The sequence below is a fragment of the Rattus rattus genome, chromosome 6, assembly GCF_011064425.1.
Source record: "Rattus rattus isolate New Zealand chromosome 6, Rrattus_CSIRO_v1, whole genome shotgun sequence".
NCBI classification, from domain to species: Eukaryota; Metazoa; Chordata; class Mammalia; order Rodentia; family Muridae; genus Rattus; species Rattus rattus.
The window spans coordinates 153,018,361-153,034,437 of NC_046159.1; the positions used below are offsets into that span (position 1 = coordinate 153,018,361).

The 16,077-nt window shown below is 45.9% G+C and overlaps 1 protein-coding gene across 1 annotated transcript in view; it reads left to right on the plus strand.

Moving 5' to 3' along the window:
* Positions 1-420: 420 nt before the first annotated feature.
* The window catches only part of Rint1 (RAD50 interactor 1), a 31,670-nt gene continuing 16,013 nt past the window's right edge, over positions 421-16,077 (plus strand). Inside the window, exons 1-5 of the mRNA XM_032907106.1 lie at positions 421-593; positions 1,011-1,056; positions 6,649-6,833; positions 11,236-11,477; positions 15,835-16,008. Of these exons, the coding sequence (XP_032762997.1) occupies positions 552-593; positions 1,011-1,056; positions 6,649-6,833; positions 11,236-11,477; positions 15,835-16,008 (689 nt within the window). The 5' untranslated portion in view covers positions 421-551. The remainder of the gene's footprint in view (positions 594-1,010; positions 1,057-6,648; positions 6,834-11,235; positions 11,478-15,834; positions 16,009-16,077) is intronic.

Below are 16,077 nucleotides of genomic sequence, written 5' to 3' on the forward strand. Positions count from 1 at the left end.
TGAACCATCATAAGGAGGCCAAAGTATTTTCTCTCCCCTCTCCCCTTTCCCCTTTCCTCTCTTCCGTCTTTTTTGAGAGACCTCGTTATCTGTGGTCAAGAGCGGCTTTGAACTCAGTGTGTAACTGGAGCTGACTTTGAACTCCTGATCCTCCTGCCTTCACCTCCCAAATGGTGGGATTACAACTGTGAGTCACTATGCCAGGGCCGAATTCTGTTTTTAATAACTCCGGAGAAGTGAAGGGAGCTCTGCCACAGAAGAGCATGCTAGCCAGCCCTCTCTGCCTGGGAAGCAGTAGGGTCGCTGGGTTTCCTGAGCGGCCGATCTGACAGCCAACCAGCAGGCGGCGCCACGGAACAGGACAGCGGCGCCGCAGATACGCCGCTCTAGGCCAAGAGAACGGAACCAGAGAGTCGGCGATAGGAAGTCGAGGTGGCGCTCAACCCGGCGTCCCTGAAGGCTGGTCTGGTCGCCTAGTGTGTGTGTTCTCTAGCTGGACTCTGCAGGCCAGGCTGGCGGTGCATGGAATCCAGGACTCGAGCGGAGGCAGGATGCTTGCAGCTGGCGAGATCGGCGATGTGCCGGCAGCCCCGGTGAGGCGTCCCTGGTAACCCGGAGAAGGGACTCTGGTGACCCTGTGAGGTGGCACAGAACGCCTCCCCCCCCCCGGGACATTGTCCCCGCAGGGTAACTTGGAAGCGTGTGGCAGTGGTTCCCACGGTCCGAGGCAGTCAAGGGCGTCCCGGGGGAGGTAGTCACGGTGCAGTGTCCGATGTCCCAGAAGATGACAGTTTTGAGAGTTGGCGGGAAGGTGGCCTCAGTGTTAGGGCAGGGTAATTTGGACCCTGGGGAGGTGGTTCAGACCTCTGGGGAGGTGGCAGTAGTGTCAGGCATGCCTCTGGGAGAGGCGCCTGGGACGTCTCCGCCCGACACTACGAGACCTTTTGGAGCCCTGTATGAATTCCACTTACGTGAGTCTAACTTGTTTGCCACACCTGTTTCTCTGCCAGTGCTGCCCCGAGAGCGGTGACGAAACGAAGAACACAGAGGAGAAAAGTAAGCAGGCTCCAAACCCTCAGTTCTTTTTGTCTAGTTGTCCTTTGAAGCTCGCTCTTTCAGAGTCTTTCAAAAAGAGGTTTCTTGGCCTGCTATCTTTTAAATGAAGTATCTTTTTCCTGTACGATCTTTAAACAGTAATAAATATTAGTTATCTTTGCACGTGGACTTTTGTCTCTCTAAAAGAGCACTTTGACACTCTTACCTAGTGACTGGTTTGAGTTCACTGGGACCTGTCATTTTAATGAACCGTCAACTCGTTATCAGGTATTTGCTGGTCACTATTATGGGCTCCGGGAAGAGGTTTGATGATCGCTTACTTGCACTTTTGCCTTTGGTGAATATACAGTTAAAATGTGCTGCAGGTAACACACATCTTAGGTCCTGGGGCTTGGTCTGTGTAGGTGACAAGGAAAAGACCTGGTGCCTCCATTTCCTACCTAGGACAGGAAACTATGTCAGGCTGTGAGATATTTGTCATTTCACGTTGAAGAGATAAGCTTGGCAGGTTGTTAGGAATTCAGTACTCTGAAGGGGCTGGTTTTTGTTTTTGTTTTGAAACAATGTTGAATGTAGCCCAGGTTTGCTCCAGGTTCCCTACATGACTAAGGATGACCTGGACTCCAAGTCCACAGCCCTCTGTTTCACAGATGTTAACATGCCCAACCTTTTTAGAAGCTTTTGAAGAAATTTTTTTTTTTTTTTTGTTACCAGTTACGTTCAGTGGCCTTGATAGTAAGAGAAAAGGGTGCCCACATTTCCATGTGGCTCCTAGGAGGAAGGTTTGGCTTCTGATAAGCTCTCCCCAGCCCCTCGGAGCTTGAGAGATGGCTTGGTGCTTAAGAGTGCTTGCTGCTTTTACAGAGGGCCTGGGTTCGGTTCCCAGAGCCCACATGACAGCTCAATACTTTAGTTTCAGAGTTATAAATGTCTGGTCCTGGCAAACCAGGCCTCTGACTTACACATGGTACACATAAACTCATGGGAGCAAACTACATGTGCACACAAATTAAATGAACAAACCCTTAAACAAATAAACCATAATTTAAAACTCCTTAGAGCTTGACATGGCCTGGGGAGTCACCGCCAGAGTTCTTGCCTCATACTTTGGAAGCCCCAGGTTTGAACCCAAGCCCTGCCACCACCACACAAACAGAGAGACAGACATGGACTTAGCAGTTCAGAGAATTTGAGGACCTGACTTCGATTCCCAACCCCTACAGTGTGACTAACAGCTGCTTGGCACTAGCTCTAGGGATCCAGTGCCCTCTTCTGGCCTCTGTGTACACTGAAGAATGTGGTGCACAGACACACATGCAGACAAAACACATACAGATAACATTTCGAAAGTTTAATAAGTACCTGCCAGCCCATCCTTAAACCGAAAGTTAAAAACCAAGACAAAAAAACTGAACAAGGAAACAAACCTTCTCTACCTTTGCCTACCCACATGCCTTGACTCTTCACATCAAACAGTCTATCGTTTTAGAATGTTAAGTGCAAACTACTTCATTAAGGACTTTGTCCTTGTCCACAGTGGCTCAGTTAACTGCTGTGTGCAATGGTGAATGCTCTTTATAAGCAAATAAAACAGGAGAGACATAAAAAAAATCTGCCAAGGCAGGTGTGGTGGCTCAGGTCTGAAATCCCAGCCCTTCGGAGGCTGAGGCAGGAGGATTCCCATGATTTGGAGATCAGTTTTAGGTCACAGAGTTAGACTGTATGTTTTTGGGTTTTAGCTCCTTATTTATTTTTTAGTTGCGTGCTGTATAGTTAAGGCTAAACTTGTCTTTTTAAAATTGAAATTATTTTCTTTAACAGGCAAATGGATAAGGAATTTTATTCAGCTATAAAAGAGAAGTGGAATTGTGACATTTTCAGGAAAATAGATGGAAGCACAAATTATAATGTTGAAATAAGACAGACAGACAGATACTGCATGTTTTCCCTCATTGGTGGGACTGCATCTTAAAATGGCGTATATGGGTGTGTGTTGGTTACTGTTCTAGTGTTGTGAGGTGACACCGTGGCCAAGGCAACTTAAAACAAAGCATTTAATTGGGGGCTTGCATATCAGAGGGTAAGTCCATGACTATCATGAAGGGAGCATGGACAAAGGCATGGTGTGGGACATCTGTTTCAGAGGTTTACTCCATGAGGGCAGGAAGCATGGTGGTGTGCAGCTAGACATGCTGCTAGAGAAGCAGCTGAGAGTTCTACATCTCTGAAATTGTTTTTAATGGTGTTTCGGTTACATATATGTCTGTGACAGTGTGCGTGCCTGGTGCCAGGGGAGGCCAGAGGAGGGCTTCGGCTTCAGCTTACATGGAACTGGAATTACTGATGGTTCTAGGCCGCTGTGTGAGGGCTGGGAATCCAATCCTTGTCCTCCAAAAGCAACAAGAGCTGCTAGCTCTCCAGCCTGTCTTAAGAAAGCAAAAGTAAAATCAAGTGTGGTGCATGCCTGGAATCCCAGCACCCAAGAGTTGGAGGCAGGAGGATTAGAGATTGAAGTTAAAGTCATCCTTGACTTTACATGGCAAGTTTGAGACAAGCTTGGGATGCACGAGATCTTTCTCAAAAGCAAATAAGCAAACATAGCTAATACACATCTCTGTGTAAAAGGATCTCACATGCTTAAGAATATACTGTGCCCCTTTAAATAGCCACACCTGACGGGTGTGGGGTTCACTGTTTCCAGTGAAGGTCGAGCCTGTTGATACTCGCCACAACTCATTTGCTTTATTTCTGAACGATTCTTAGGAGGTCAGGACGTGAGTGCAGTTGGCTTAGTCTGTGATTTGAGACACTGTGTCTCACGTATCCCAGGCTGGCTTTAAACTTGCCATGTAGCTGAGGGTGACGCTGAACCTCCCATTTACAGGTCAGATGTTATTAAAGTTTAGGTACAGAAAAGCTAGGAGACATGAATTTTAGTCTCAGTTTTCAACCTTTGTAGGGTGAGGCACACATTATTACTTACCGTGTAGTTTGGAAGTTAAGACTTAACCTTGTTTTATTTCTCCTACCAGTGGCCTCTTGCTCCTCATGTCTGTAAACAATCTTCTAACTCTCGTTTTTTTCTAAGTTTGTTATTTCATTTTATTGAGACAGAGTGAGAGAGAGAGAGAGCGAGAGGGAGAGAGAGAGAGGGAGAGAGCGAGAGCGTGAGCGCGAGCGCAGGCATGGGCGTGTGTGTGTGTGTGTGTGTGTGTGTGTGTGTGTGTGTGTGTGTGTGTGTAGGCAGGCAGGCATAGGCGTGTGTATGCCATGGTGTGTGTGTGGAGATCAGAGGACTTGTGAGTTAGCTCTGTTCTTCGACTGTGTGGCTCCTGGGCACCAGGCCTAGGACATCAGGCGTGATAGAAGGTGTCTTTACCTGCTAAGCCACGTTGCTGGCTAATTTGTTTTTAATTTATCGATTTGTTATTTTTGCAGAACTGAGAATTGAATGTGGGTTTTTGCTTAGGGTGGGCACTATCACTGAGCTCTGTCCTCAGCACCAAAATATTTTAATTTGTTTAAGTTACATAGAACAAAGGGAAAAGAATGTTTTCTGGAGTAAGGAGAAGAGAGAGAGAATACTCAGCAGCAAACACGTGGTATGTAACTGCTTCGCACTTTGTGTTTGTGTGTGTATACACGTGTGTGTGCATGCACATCTCAGGACACATAATTTGCAGAAGTCATTTCTACACTGTGTGGGTTCCAGGGATTGAATTTAGGTCATTAGGCCTTTCAACAAGTCCTTTACCAAGTGAGCTGTCTCGCTGGCCCTGTAAGGTTTTGTTGTTGTTTGTTTTTTATGTTTGTATTTATTACTATTGAGTGTGCGCGTGTGTGTGTTGATATGCATGCATGTGTGTGTGTGCGTGTGTCTGTGTGTGTGTGAAGCAGCTACTTTGTAAGGAACCATTCGCCACACACCGGTCATTAATGGTAGTTAGACCGGGAGAAGAAGGCTGAGAAGCCAAGCGCGAGTCTGGCACCCTCAGCTCTGCCAAGAAGCTCTCTGAGGCTTGCCTGAGGCGGGGGATGGCTGAGTCCTGCACAGTTGCCCGTCAAGTAAATGGGGCCATTGGACCAGATTCTAGGACAATAGGAAACCATCTTATTGCTTCTAAAGCCTGCTCTTTTAAAGAGATTTTTTTGTTTTTACTGTGTAGCCCAGGTTGGGTTAAGACTCTGGATTCGCCTGCCTCTGCCCCCTGGTGTTTGATTATAGGTATGCACCACCACACTTGACTAGTCGCTTTTGAAGTGGAATTTTGATTAAAAAATGTTTTCTTGGGTTGGAGAGATGGCTCAGTGGTTAAGAGCACTGACTGCTCTTCCTGAGGTCCTGAGTTCAATTCCCAGCAACCACATGGTGGCTCACAACCATCTGTAATGGAATCCGATACCCTCTTCTGGTGTGTCTGAAGACAGCTACAGTGTACTCATATAATAAATAAATAAATCTTTTTAAAAATGTTTTCTTAATTTGTTTAAAATGTTTAAATTTTTTTATTTGCATAGTTGACGCTTGCTCCACAAAGTATCAGTGGCCACATAGCCTCTGTCTAGTAAAGCATCCTGTGATACTGGAAGAAGGCAGAGCCTGCAGCGTGAGGGCTGGTGTACAGGAAAGACCAGCTCTTAATCCCAGAGTAACTAGAAGGACTCCTAAACTGAGATGAGAGTGGACTTCATATCCATCCCTGCCCTCTCTCTGCATCGCTTGGTTTTCTGTTACTATTATTTTTTTATTTTATGTGCACTAGTGTTCTGCTTGCATGTATGTCTGAAGAAGGGTGTTGGAACCCCCGGAACTGCTATGTGGGTCCTGGGAATCGAACCCAGGTCCCCTGGAAGGGCGGTCAGTGTTTTAACCACTGACCTATCTCTCTAGTTTCTGCATTACTTGTTTTAATATTTAGTAAATGTTGTCCTCTATTTAGTACCTTCTTCTTATGCAATATATAAAAATGTGTTTTTGGGGCTGGGGATTTAGCTCAGTGGTAGAGCGCTTACCTAGGAAGCGCAAGGCCCTGGGTTCGGTCCCCAGCTCCGAAAAAAAGAACCAAAAAAAAAAAAATGTGTTTTTAAAAGTCTTATTTGTATAGGTTTATGGATGGGTTACCATCTTGGTTTTATTTCAGTATGTTCCAATCGCAGATACTATTGTTTTTCATATTTATTAAAGCCAGAGCAACCCTTTGATGCTAGGTCATTGTTTTGGTTCCTTATCAACTTTGGAAAGTTATGTATTGTCATACTTAGGACTCTCGTAAACTCTGAGATTCGGGAAATTTTTTTCCCTTTGCTTTAACTTTCTCAGCCCACGAGCATCCCTGGTAATTGGTTGATTAATTGCTTTGCTGTTAATATTCAGGTACTCTCTACATATACTCAGATGCATAGGTATGGGACAAGAGACATAGTTCTGTTTAAATGATCAGGAGGTACTGAGAATCAAACCCATGGACATAAGAGGCCTCCGGCCCTCAGTTACCCTCTAGTGTACTGACCTGCATGTCTTTCTTATAGCCTCGTGGCTGTCACACTTCCTGTAGCGCAGAGCTGCTAAGGAGATGCTTTCCCTTTCTCTAGGTGACGTGAACACCGCAGCTCTTGTTGGAAGCGAGCAGCTCGGTCAAGGTGGCGGTGACCATGAGCTTCTTTTGTATGTGTCTGCGTTCATAGAGAAGGAGGTGGGAAGTGACCTTAAGTCTTTGAAGACACTTGGCAAACTCATAGAACAAATGACAGAGAGCAAAGTGAAGTTAGAAGAGCAGGTAAGTGCTAGCCTCTGCAGTGCTGTCAGCTGTCTGTGTGGAAGTGGAGCACAAGCAGCAGCGTGTGTCGTGCACAGCGTGCGCTGGCGATGCAGAGCACGAGGGGTGAGCCTCTGACTGAGAGACGGCTTTAAAGACCCCTGCTGCAGAGTCAGGAGTTAAGGAAGAGCTCTTGCTGGCTTGTGTCTTTGGAAACACAGCGATAGCTGGCACTTTGTATCGTTTTGATACAATAGTTTCTTATGCTAGCATTTTCTATCACTTTCATTCAGTAACTTCAGAATGTGCAGAAATGGTTACACACCATCATCCCAAGTGTTTTTAAATGCACAGATAGAAACATGAGTACAGTGGTTGCTCGGAGTGGTGCCACAGGCTAATAACCTCAGCAGGTGGAGGTCGGGGGCAACTGTGTCAGGAGTTCAAAGCCAGCCTCAGCTACAGGATGATTTCAGACCACCCTGCCTTCCATGGGTCCCTGGCATAAACAATAACAGAACCTGAGAGAGAACTGGAAGGATGATTGCTCTGAGTGCTGCCTGAAAGGTTACTTTCTTCTGCTATTACACATTTTCAGGGTTTCATTTTACTTCGAACATAGTACTTTTATTTTTAAAAACCCAACAAAAATAATTTAAGCTAAAGATAAGAAGGTCCTTACAGTTGCCGTACTGTCAGAGGGAGATGTTTTATCATGTAAGTAAGAAATTAGCTAGGGCGAGCCAGCCCCATATGTGGGTGTGGTCTTCATGCTCTCCCATCCGCGTGCATCCATTAGGTTAGCTGGGCCTCCACTCCTCTCTGCTTTCCCATCACTCCTACTGGCAGTCTCTGTGTGTAACCTGACTGCTCAGCTTTTCCATTCCTGCAAGGCTCTGTTGGAGGCTAGGATTTTCACCATGGACCACCAAATTGTGTGCCCAGGGACTGTGCTCAGAGCTTCTTGCAGGCGAGGCGGGCACACTGCCAAGCTGGGACTCAAGGCAGCGCCCTGCAGACAGGATTGATGCAGGGAGCATGCAGCCTTCACACGGGTTCCAGAGCTTAGACTTGGGCAATCAGGCATTTGACCTGCTGAGCTACCTCCTGCTGCCCTGGCCTTCAGAAATCTATCCTTAGTGTTCTCAGTGTGTGTGAGTAGGCTTCAAGATGACACTTTCATACATGTATACCTCTGGACTTTGCACATGCCTGCTCTCTCTGTCCCTTCTCTCTGTCTGTCAGACAGAGGAAACCCTTCTACCCCAGCAATACCAAGGCAGCCTCACACCCCAGCTCCTCCCAGCCCCTTGGCAGCCAGTGGCCTTAGTGCGCTCCTGCTTCACTGCCAGTCCTGTCTTCTCAGTAGACGACCATATTTAGGTCTTTCCCATAAAACAAACCAAAATCCTCCCTTCATTTTTGAGTAGGCGTCTGTTCATCCATTCTTCAGTCAGGCTTCTCAAAGCCTTCATCATCACTCTCTGCTTTCTAGCCTGCCGTTAGCTCCTTTACCCCTTTAATCAAGCTTGCTTCCCTGAAGTCCACAAAGACCTGCTAAAGCCCATCATCCAGCCTTGTCGTAGTCAGGGTTCCATTGCTGTGAGCAGACACCATAACCAAGGCAACTCTTATGAGGAAAACATTTCACTGGGGCTGGCTTACAGTTTTAGAAGTTTGGTCCATTATCATCATGGTGGGAAGCATGGCACCGCACAGGCAGATACGGTGCAGGGTTCTACATTTGATCTGCAGGCAGGAAGGAGGAGACTGTGCTATGCTGAATATAGGAGACCTCAAAGTCCACCCCCACAGTGACACACTTCCTCCAACAAGGCCACGCCTCCTAATAAGGCCACTCCCCATAGGCCGAGCATTCACATTCTATGGGGGCTGTATTTCAAACCACCACAGATTTAAAAGTGGGCGTGTCTCAGATTATCCTCTTTTGTCTCAGGTTTCCTTCAGTGGCTACCAGCGTCACCATCTGCATAACACTCAGGTCTTGCTTTCTAACACTGTGATCAAAAGTACCTTGGGGAAGGAAGGTGGTTTGGGCTTACACTTGCATGCCATGGTCCATCATTGGAGAAAGTCTAGGCAGGAACCTGGAGACGGGAACTGATGCAGAGCTCATGTGAAAATGTCTACTGGCTTATCCCTCATGGCTCGCACAGCTAGGCTTTTTATAACTGAGGACCACCTGCCCCGGGGTGGCTCTGCCCGGGGTGGCACTACCTGGGGTGGCACTATCCGGGTGAGTTGAACTCTTCCACATTAAGCGAGGAAATGCCCACAGGCTTGCCTGAAGGCCTGTGTGCTGGAAGCCTCTTCTCAGAGGACTCTCTAGCTTGTGTCAGTTTGACAAACTCCAACCAGCCCTGCGTCCTAGGAGTCTGCTGCTTGCCTTCCTTCTTCCCTCCTAAACTAAGTGTCCCTGCAGCCCCTGTGACTGCTGCGGTCCTGCCCCCCCCCGCCCAGCTCCTTGGCTGTCTCTCTTCTTCCCTTCAGTTGGATTCTGTCCGTTAGGAGAAGGCGGCCCTGGTACATGTTCGGGTGTCAGGAGCGCTACTGTAGCACACCATTTCTCCTAGCCCCTAGGTCAGGCGATTTTGTTGGTGATGAGAGAGAGACCACCCTGGCCCTGACTGGCTTGGAAGTCCTTCTGTACACCAGGCTGACCTGGAACTCACAGAGCCCTACCTGTGTGTGCCCCGGTGTGTGCCGCCATGCCCAGACTAGTTTGTTACCTGTGAGAATGCATGCTTATATGTGTCTGCCATACTTAAGGCAGATGTCGCCCTTGTGTCTCCAGCCTAGTGCTGGGTTCAGAGCGTCTAATCAGGCTTGATTGCGCTGAAATTCCATACAATTCTGTGTAGTTCTGAGTGTGGTGACATTAACCTGTAATCCCAGAACTCAACAGATGGAAACAGAATGTTCAGAAATCCAAGGCCAGCTCAGGATGTATGAGACTATCTCAAAATAAAAGTAAAATATTAGTCATTGAATCTGATGTCATATATGTTTACCATATATGGTAAAAACATTTAAAACAGTTCAATAAAAAATATCCCATAATTATATCCCATAAAAATATCCTTTAGTAAATGACATGTCTAAAGACATTACCTGAATATCTTCTTACCAAATCAGTAGGTCTCATCCTAGGCCTCAGCAAAATACAGGGGACTAGATGAATTTGGGTGTACGAGGCAAGGCTTCATGTGTCAGGCTCACCTCAAACTCCTCCGTAGCTGAGGTTGGTATGGAACTCCTGATCTTTCGGCCTCTACCTCCCGAGTGCTGAGGTTACAGGACTGTGCCACCCTGCCTACTTTAAAAGATCTTTTTTCCTGTGATGCTGGGAATTGGACAGAGTCGATGCACACGAGGCTGTGGTCTGCTGTTGAGACCCATCCCAGCTGCATCATCAGTACAGCCTGAAACATGCTGCATTTGTGTTTCGAAGGAAAATAACTTAGTAGGTGAAGAAGAGATCTCTGACTGTGTGCTTTCAAAGTGTTCCAGATACTTGCTAAAGAGCCATGTAGTGGGAGGTATCTATCTATCTATCTATCTATCTATCTATTTATCTATCTATCTATCTATCTATCTATCTATCTATCTATCTATCATATTTATACATCTCGTATAGCATTATATGTTTGGGTTGATTGCTACAGATTGAAGAAATTGAACTTTTTAAGTGTGTGTGTGTGTGTGTGTGTGTGTGTGTGTGTGTGTGTGTGTGTGTGTTATATGTGTGCATGAGCATACAGACAGATAGGTCAATGTCTGGTGTCTATCTTTAGCACCGTCTGCCTGTTTCTGGGAGGCAGGGTCTCTTACTGAACCTGACGCTCACTGGTTTAGCTGGACACTGGCCACTGAGCAGTTCCACCTGCCTCTGCTCTCCCAGCACCAGGGCTACAGACACATTGTGTGCCTGGCTTTTTTCGCCGGTGCTGGGGAATCCAAATCTAGGTTCTCACGTTTGTGTGACAATGTTTGTTTACCTACAAAGCTACCTTCCATTCCTTGGTTAGTTCTTTTTGAGACTGTCTTATGTAGCCTAGGCTGGCCTAGAACTCAATAAATAGCCAAGGCTGACCTTGAAGTACTGGTTCTGTGCTTCTGACTCCCAGCTTCTGGGACTAGCCAAGCCTTTTGTTTGGTGGGCTTTTATATTTTGTTTTTAAGACAGGGTCTCTTCTGTAACTGAAACTGGCCTGGGACTCTGTAGTCTTGAGTTTACATAGATTTTTCTGCACCTACCTTCTGAGTGCTGAGATTACAGATGTGCACTATGTCAGCTAACCTGAAATTGTTAGTGGGAATCTTTGAGTTCTGTTGGAGCATGTTTTTGGAAAAGACCTAACTAGCATTTTACCTCATTGCTAATATTTTTGTGTGTTGTCAGGTACTTACGATTTCATCAGAAATCCCTAAAAGAATTCAAAGTGCTTTAAAAGATGCAGAGGAAGCCAAACAAGCCCTTGGTGACATTCTGGGGCAGGAGGCACCTCTCTTCAGCTCAATCAACAGCCATTTGCTGATTGCCCAGCCCTGGACGGATGACCTAGGGGCCATGATCAGCCAGATAGAAGAGATTGAGCGGCATCTCACTTACCTTAAGTGGGTTTCACAGATCGAGGAGCTGAGGTACCGTGGCATTGTTCCAGGATGACAGTTTCCTCCAAGGCTCAGGGAGTGTATCTGTGCTATTAAATAATTGAGTTAATTACAGATTATAATTCTACCTGTCATTAGGAAAATAGCATTACTATAATGCTTATTTTGTTTTATTGTGAGAACATAAACTTTTCAGGGAGCTTAATTTGCATTTGAAAGAACATGATGTGGGACAGGTTAAATTTCATTGCTGTTGTTTTTGAGACCGGGTTTCTCTGTGTAGCCCTGGCCATCCTGGAGCAGCCTGTAGACCAGACTGGCCTCTGTAAGTTAAAATTTTAAGGCTGAGCAGTTGTACTAAATGCTAGGTTTCCCTGAGTATGCTTGTCAGTATTCCTACTACTATTAAGAATTGTCAAATACTGACCTGTATTTTGTCACTAGAATATGAACTTCTTTAAATTAACATTTATCTATTTATTTCATGTATGTGAGGACACTGTCACTGTCTTCAGACACACCAGAAGAAGACATTGGATCCCATTACAGATGGTTGCAAGCCACCATGTGGTTGCTGGGGATTGAACTCAGGATCTCTGGAAGAGCAGTCAGTGATCTCAACCACTGAGCCATCTCTCCAGCCCGAATTTAAAAATTTAAAATATGGGTATCATCTAATAAGAACTGCATTGTTAGAAGCTGAAAGATGGCTTAGCTGTTAGAAGCATTTGCTGTTCTTACAGAGGATTCTATTTCTGGGATTCACACCTCTGTAACTTTAGTGCAGGGGGATCTGCTGCCCTCTTCTGGTCTCCATTGGCACCGCACAGTGTGGTACATGTACCACAGGCAAAGCACTTGCACACATAAAATAAATAAGTGATTGGATGGGCAGTGGTGTCATATATCTTTAATCCCAGCACTTGGAGGCAGAGGCAGATGGATCAGTGTCTGTCAGAGGCCAGCCTGGTCTAGAGAGTGAGGATCAGGACAGCCAGAGCTGCACAGAGAAATCCTGTCTCAAAAAATAAGTCAGTCAGAAAGTAAATGAGTGGATGTTTAAAAAGAGCTGTGGGCTGGGCTAGAGCATGGGTAATGCCTGTGACTAGGGACTGAAGCAGGAGGTTTGTTTTAAGTCAGCTTTGTCTACACAGTGAATTCCAGGAAAACCCAGTCTCCAAATCAACAACAAAAGGACAGCACAGTTAGGCCAGGGAGATGGTGCAAACCTGTGATCCCGACTACTGGGAGGCTGAGGCAGGAGGATAGCGAGTTCAAGATCAGTCTATGGCTAAATGACCAGACCTTCCCTAAAAAAAAAAAAACAAAAACCCTCAAAACCCAAAAACCAAAACAAATAAATCAAAAACTATACATTGTTTTTAGACGAATAACAGAGTTGAACTATCTTTGAGTAAGGAAAAATAAGAAAGTTCTTTCTATAAAGGAGAAATACAGTTCACATATGTTTTGTGAACACTGCAGGTTGATTACATCTGGTCTTGCCTCTTAAGCCAGAGCAACAGTTCTGCCTCGGTGAGATTATTCTGTTTCATGGTCTGCTCCTCTGTGTCCTCCACATTGAACACTGTTGTCTTCCTTTATTTTCTGAGACAGTCAGTCCCTTATTAAGCCCAGAGCTCACACATTGGCTAGGCTGGCTGGCTAGCGACTCACCAACGTCCCGAGTGTCCTGGTCCTGTGCTGGGACTGCAGGTGCATTCGCACGCCTTTACTTCTTCTGTGGGTGTTAAGGATGCAGACCCAAGTCATGAAGTCCACCCAGCAGTCCTTTACGTAGTGAGCGTCTCTCCCCAGGGCTTCCCTAAAGGACTTTCAACTCTGCGTACCTCAGTTCTCTCTGCCCCTCTGAAGGAACACAACAAGAAAGGGTAATACTAGCGGCCTTCATAAGCAGAATAGGTTGTGTGAAAGTTTCCCTTTCATAGTAGCCAAAGAGATCGACCAAAACAAGACGTTAGTTCTCAGTAACCTTTTTGGTACCTGAATTATTTAAGAGAATTTTAACCCAGGAATCAGATTGAGTAAGAATGAAACTAACAGTGAGCACCATACACACAGTTACTTCACTCCCTTAATAGAGATTTTCCTCAGGTCTTTGTGATAACATTTCTATTTCCATTGTCCTGAACTCATGAGACTGTCATCTCCAATTTCCCTCTAATGACTAGTTTTTATTCTGCTCTCTCTCCCCTTCCTCTCTCTCTGCTTCTATCTGTCAATCTCTCTGTCTCCCTCCCTCCCTCACTACTCCTCCCCTCTCTCTACCCGCTCCTTGCTCCTCCCCGCCACCCCCCAGCTGAAGCAGCATCCTGGCAGAGTGTTTTGTATGGACATTCTAGAGATCAGTGTCACATGGCCATTGTCACTCCGTTCTTTTCTGGGCTCTGAGTGACCTTTGGGCTTCAGTGTTTTATAATTCTAGAAATTTTATGTTGTGTGGTTAGTTATACACTTTCTGTTCTTTTGTAGAATAACATTTTGGATTTTGAGATTGGGTCTCAATGTAGCCTTGGCTGACCTGGAACTCACTCTGTAGACCAGGTTGGCCTTGAACTCACAGAGATCTGCCTATCTCCACCTCCTGAGGGCTGAAATTAAAGGCATGTACCCTTGTGCCTATCTCATTTCTTTCTTTTTTTCTAAAGATTTATTTGTTTATCTTTCGTATATGAGTGCCCTATCATGTATCCCTGCACACCAGCAGAAGGCATCAGATACCAGCACAGATGGTTGTGAGCCACCATTCAGGTACTGGGGTTTGAACTCGGGACCTCTGGAAGAGCAGCCAATACTCTAACCGCTGAGCCGCTTCTTCAGCCCCATCTCATTTCTTTTTTTAATTGAACGGTTTATGCTGGTCTCGTGGCCCCACAAATTCCTCATCCTTCTGCCTCTGTTTCCCTGATGTATACCACAAGGATTACATGCTTGTGCCACTGGGCCTGAGTACATTTGTACATTTTTAAAAGCATAATGGTCTTAATCTAATGTAACAATTTGGAATGCATTATTTTATGTAGAAATGGTAAGCAAGGTGCAAAGTAGGTAAGAACTGAAGGTCACTGTCCTTCCCTGTCCCAGATGCTAGTCACATTGCCCCAGGCACGCTGGCTTGGATGACAGAAGTCCTACCTGCAGGACTGTGACACATCTGTCCTCAGGAGGAGCGGGGAGGGATGGGTGGAGGGAAACATCTGGAACACAGGCTCTTAGGGTTAAAGGAGGGGACTCCATATTCCTGCAGATGTGACTGTTGGATGAAGTAAGTAGTCAAGCCATGGTAATCCTTCATTCCACCTTAGATGCAATTTATGTCAAACAGGAAGGAGAAAGTTTTTCTGAGCTTAAAATTATCCTGAAGAAGTCGGCACAGTGGTTTCTATGCAAGCATAAATATTTGAGTTCAGTCTCTAGTACCTGCATTAAAAAGCTAAATTGGAGAGGCAGACAAAATTCCTGGAGTTTGCTGATCAGATGGACAGTCTGGAATCTAGACTCCAGATGGACTGGTGAGCTCCAGGTTCAGTAGAGACCTTGTCTCAAAAATAAGGGAGATGGGGTTGGGGATTTAGCTCAGTGGTAGAGCGCTTGCCTAGCAAGCACAAGGCCCTGGGTTTGGTCCCCAGCTCCGAAAAAAAGAAAAGGGAAAAAATAAATAAATAAATAAATAAGGAAGAGAGTGACTGAAAAGGGTACCTGGCATTGACCTCTAGGTACACACACCACACACATCACAGACAACACACATACACATATCACACAACACACACACACACAACACACACATCACACCACACACACACACACCACACAACACACACATACCACACACATACACACAACACACACACATCACAACACACAATACATGTATACACATACACACACATACACACACAACACACATATCACACAACACACACACAAACACAGACACACCCCACACACACCCCCACACACACAACATACACATATCTCACACTACACACACACATACACAACACATACACACACACAACACACACATACCACACACACACAACACACCACACCACACACATACACACATATACACACACAACACACACACAGACACACCCCACACACACACACACACCACACACACACACACCACACCCACACCAACACACACACACACACACCCCACACACATACCACACACACACCACACACACACACACACACCACACATACCACACACACACACACACACACCACACCACACCACACACACACCACACATACCCCAAACACACACACACACACACACACACACACACACACACACACATACACTCATTCCACAGAAACTCTCACTGACGTGTTTTGCTTTGTCCCGCAGTGATAACATTCAGCAGTACCTGATGACCAATAGTGTGCCAGAGGCAGCCTCTACCCTGGTGACCATGACAGAACTGGACATCAAGCTTCAGGAGTCATCCTGTACTCATCTTCTTAGTTTCATGAGAGCCACAGTTAAATTCTGGCATAAAATTCTCAAGGACAAGCTTACCAGGTAGGAAACATCTCATGTTGACTGCTTCCTGATGCGTACTTGATGGTGTAATAGATCACGTGTAACCCT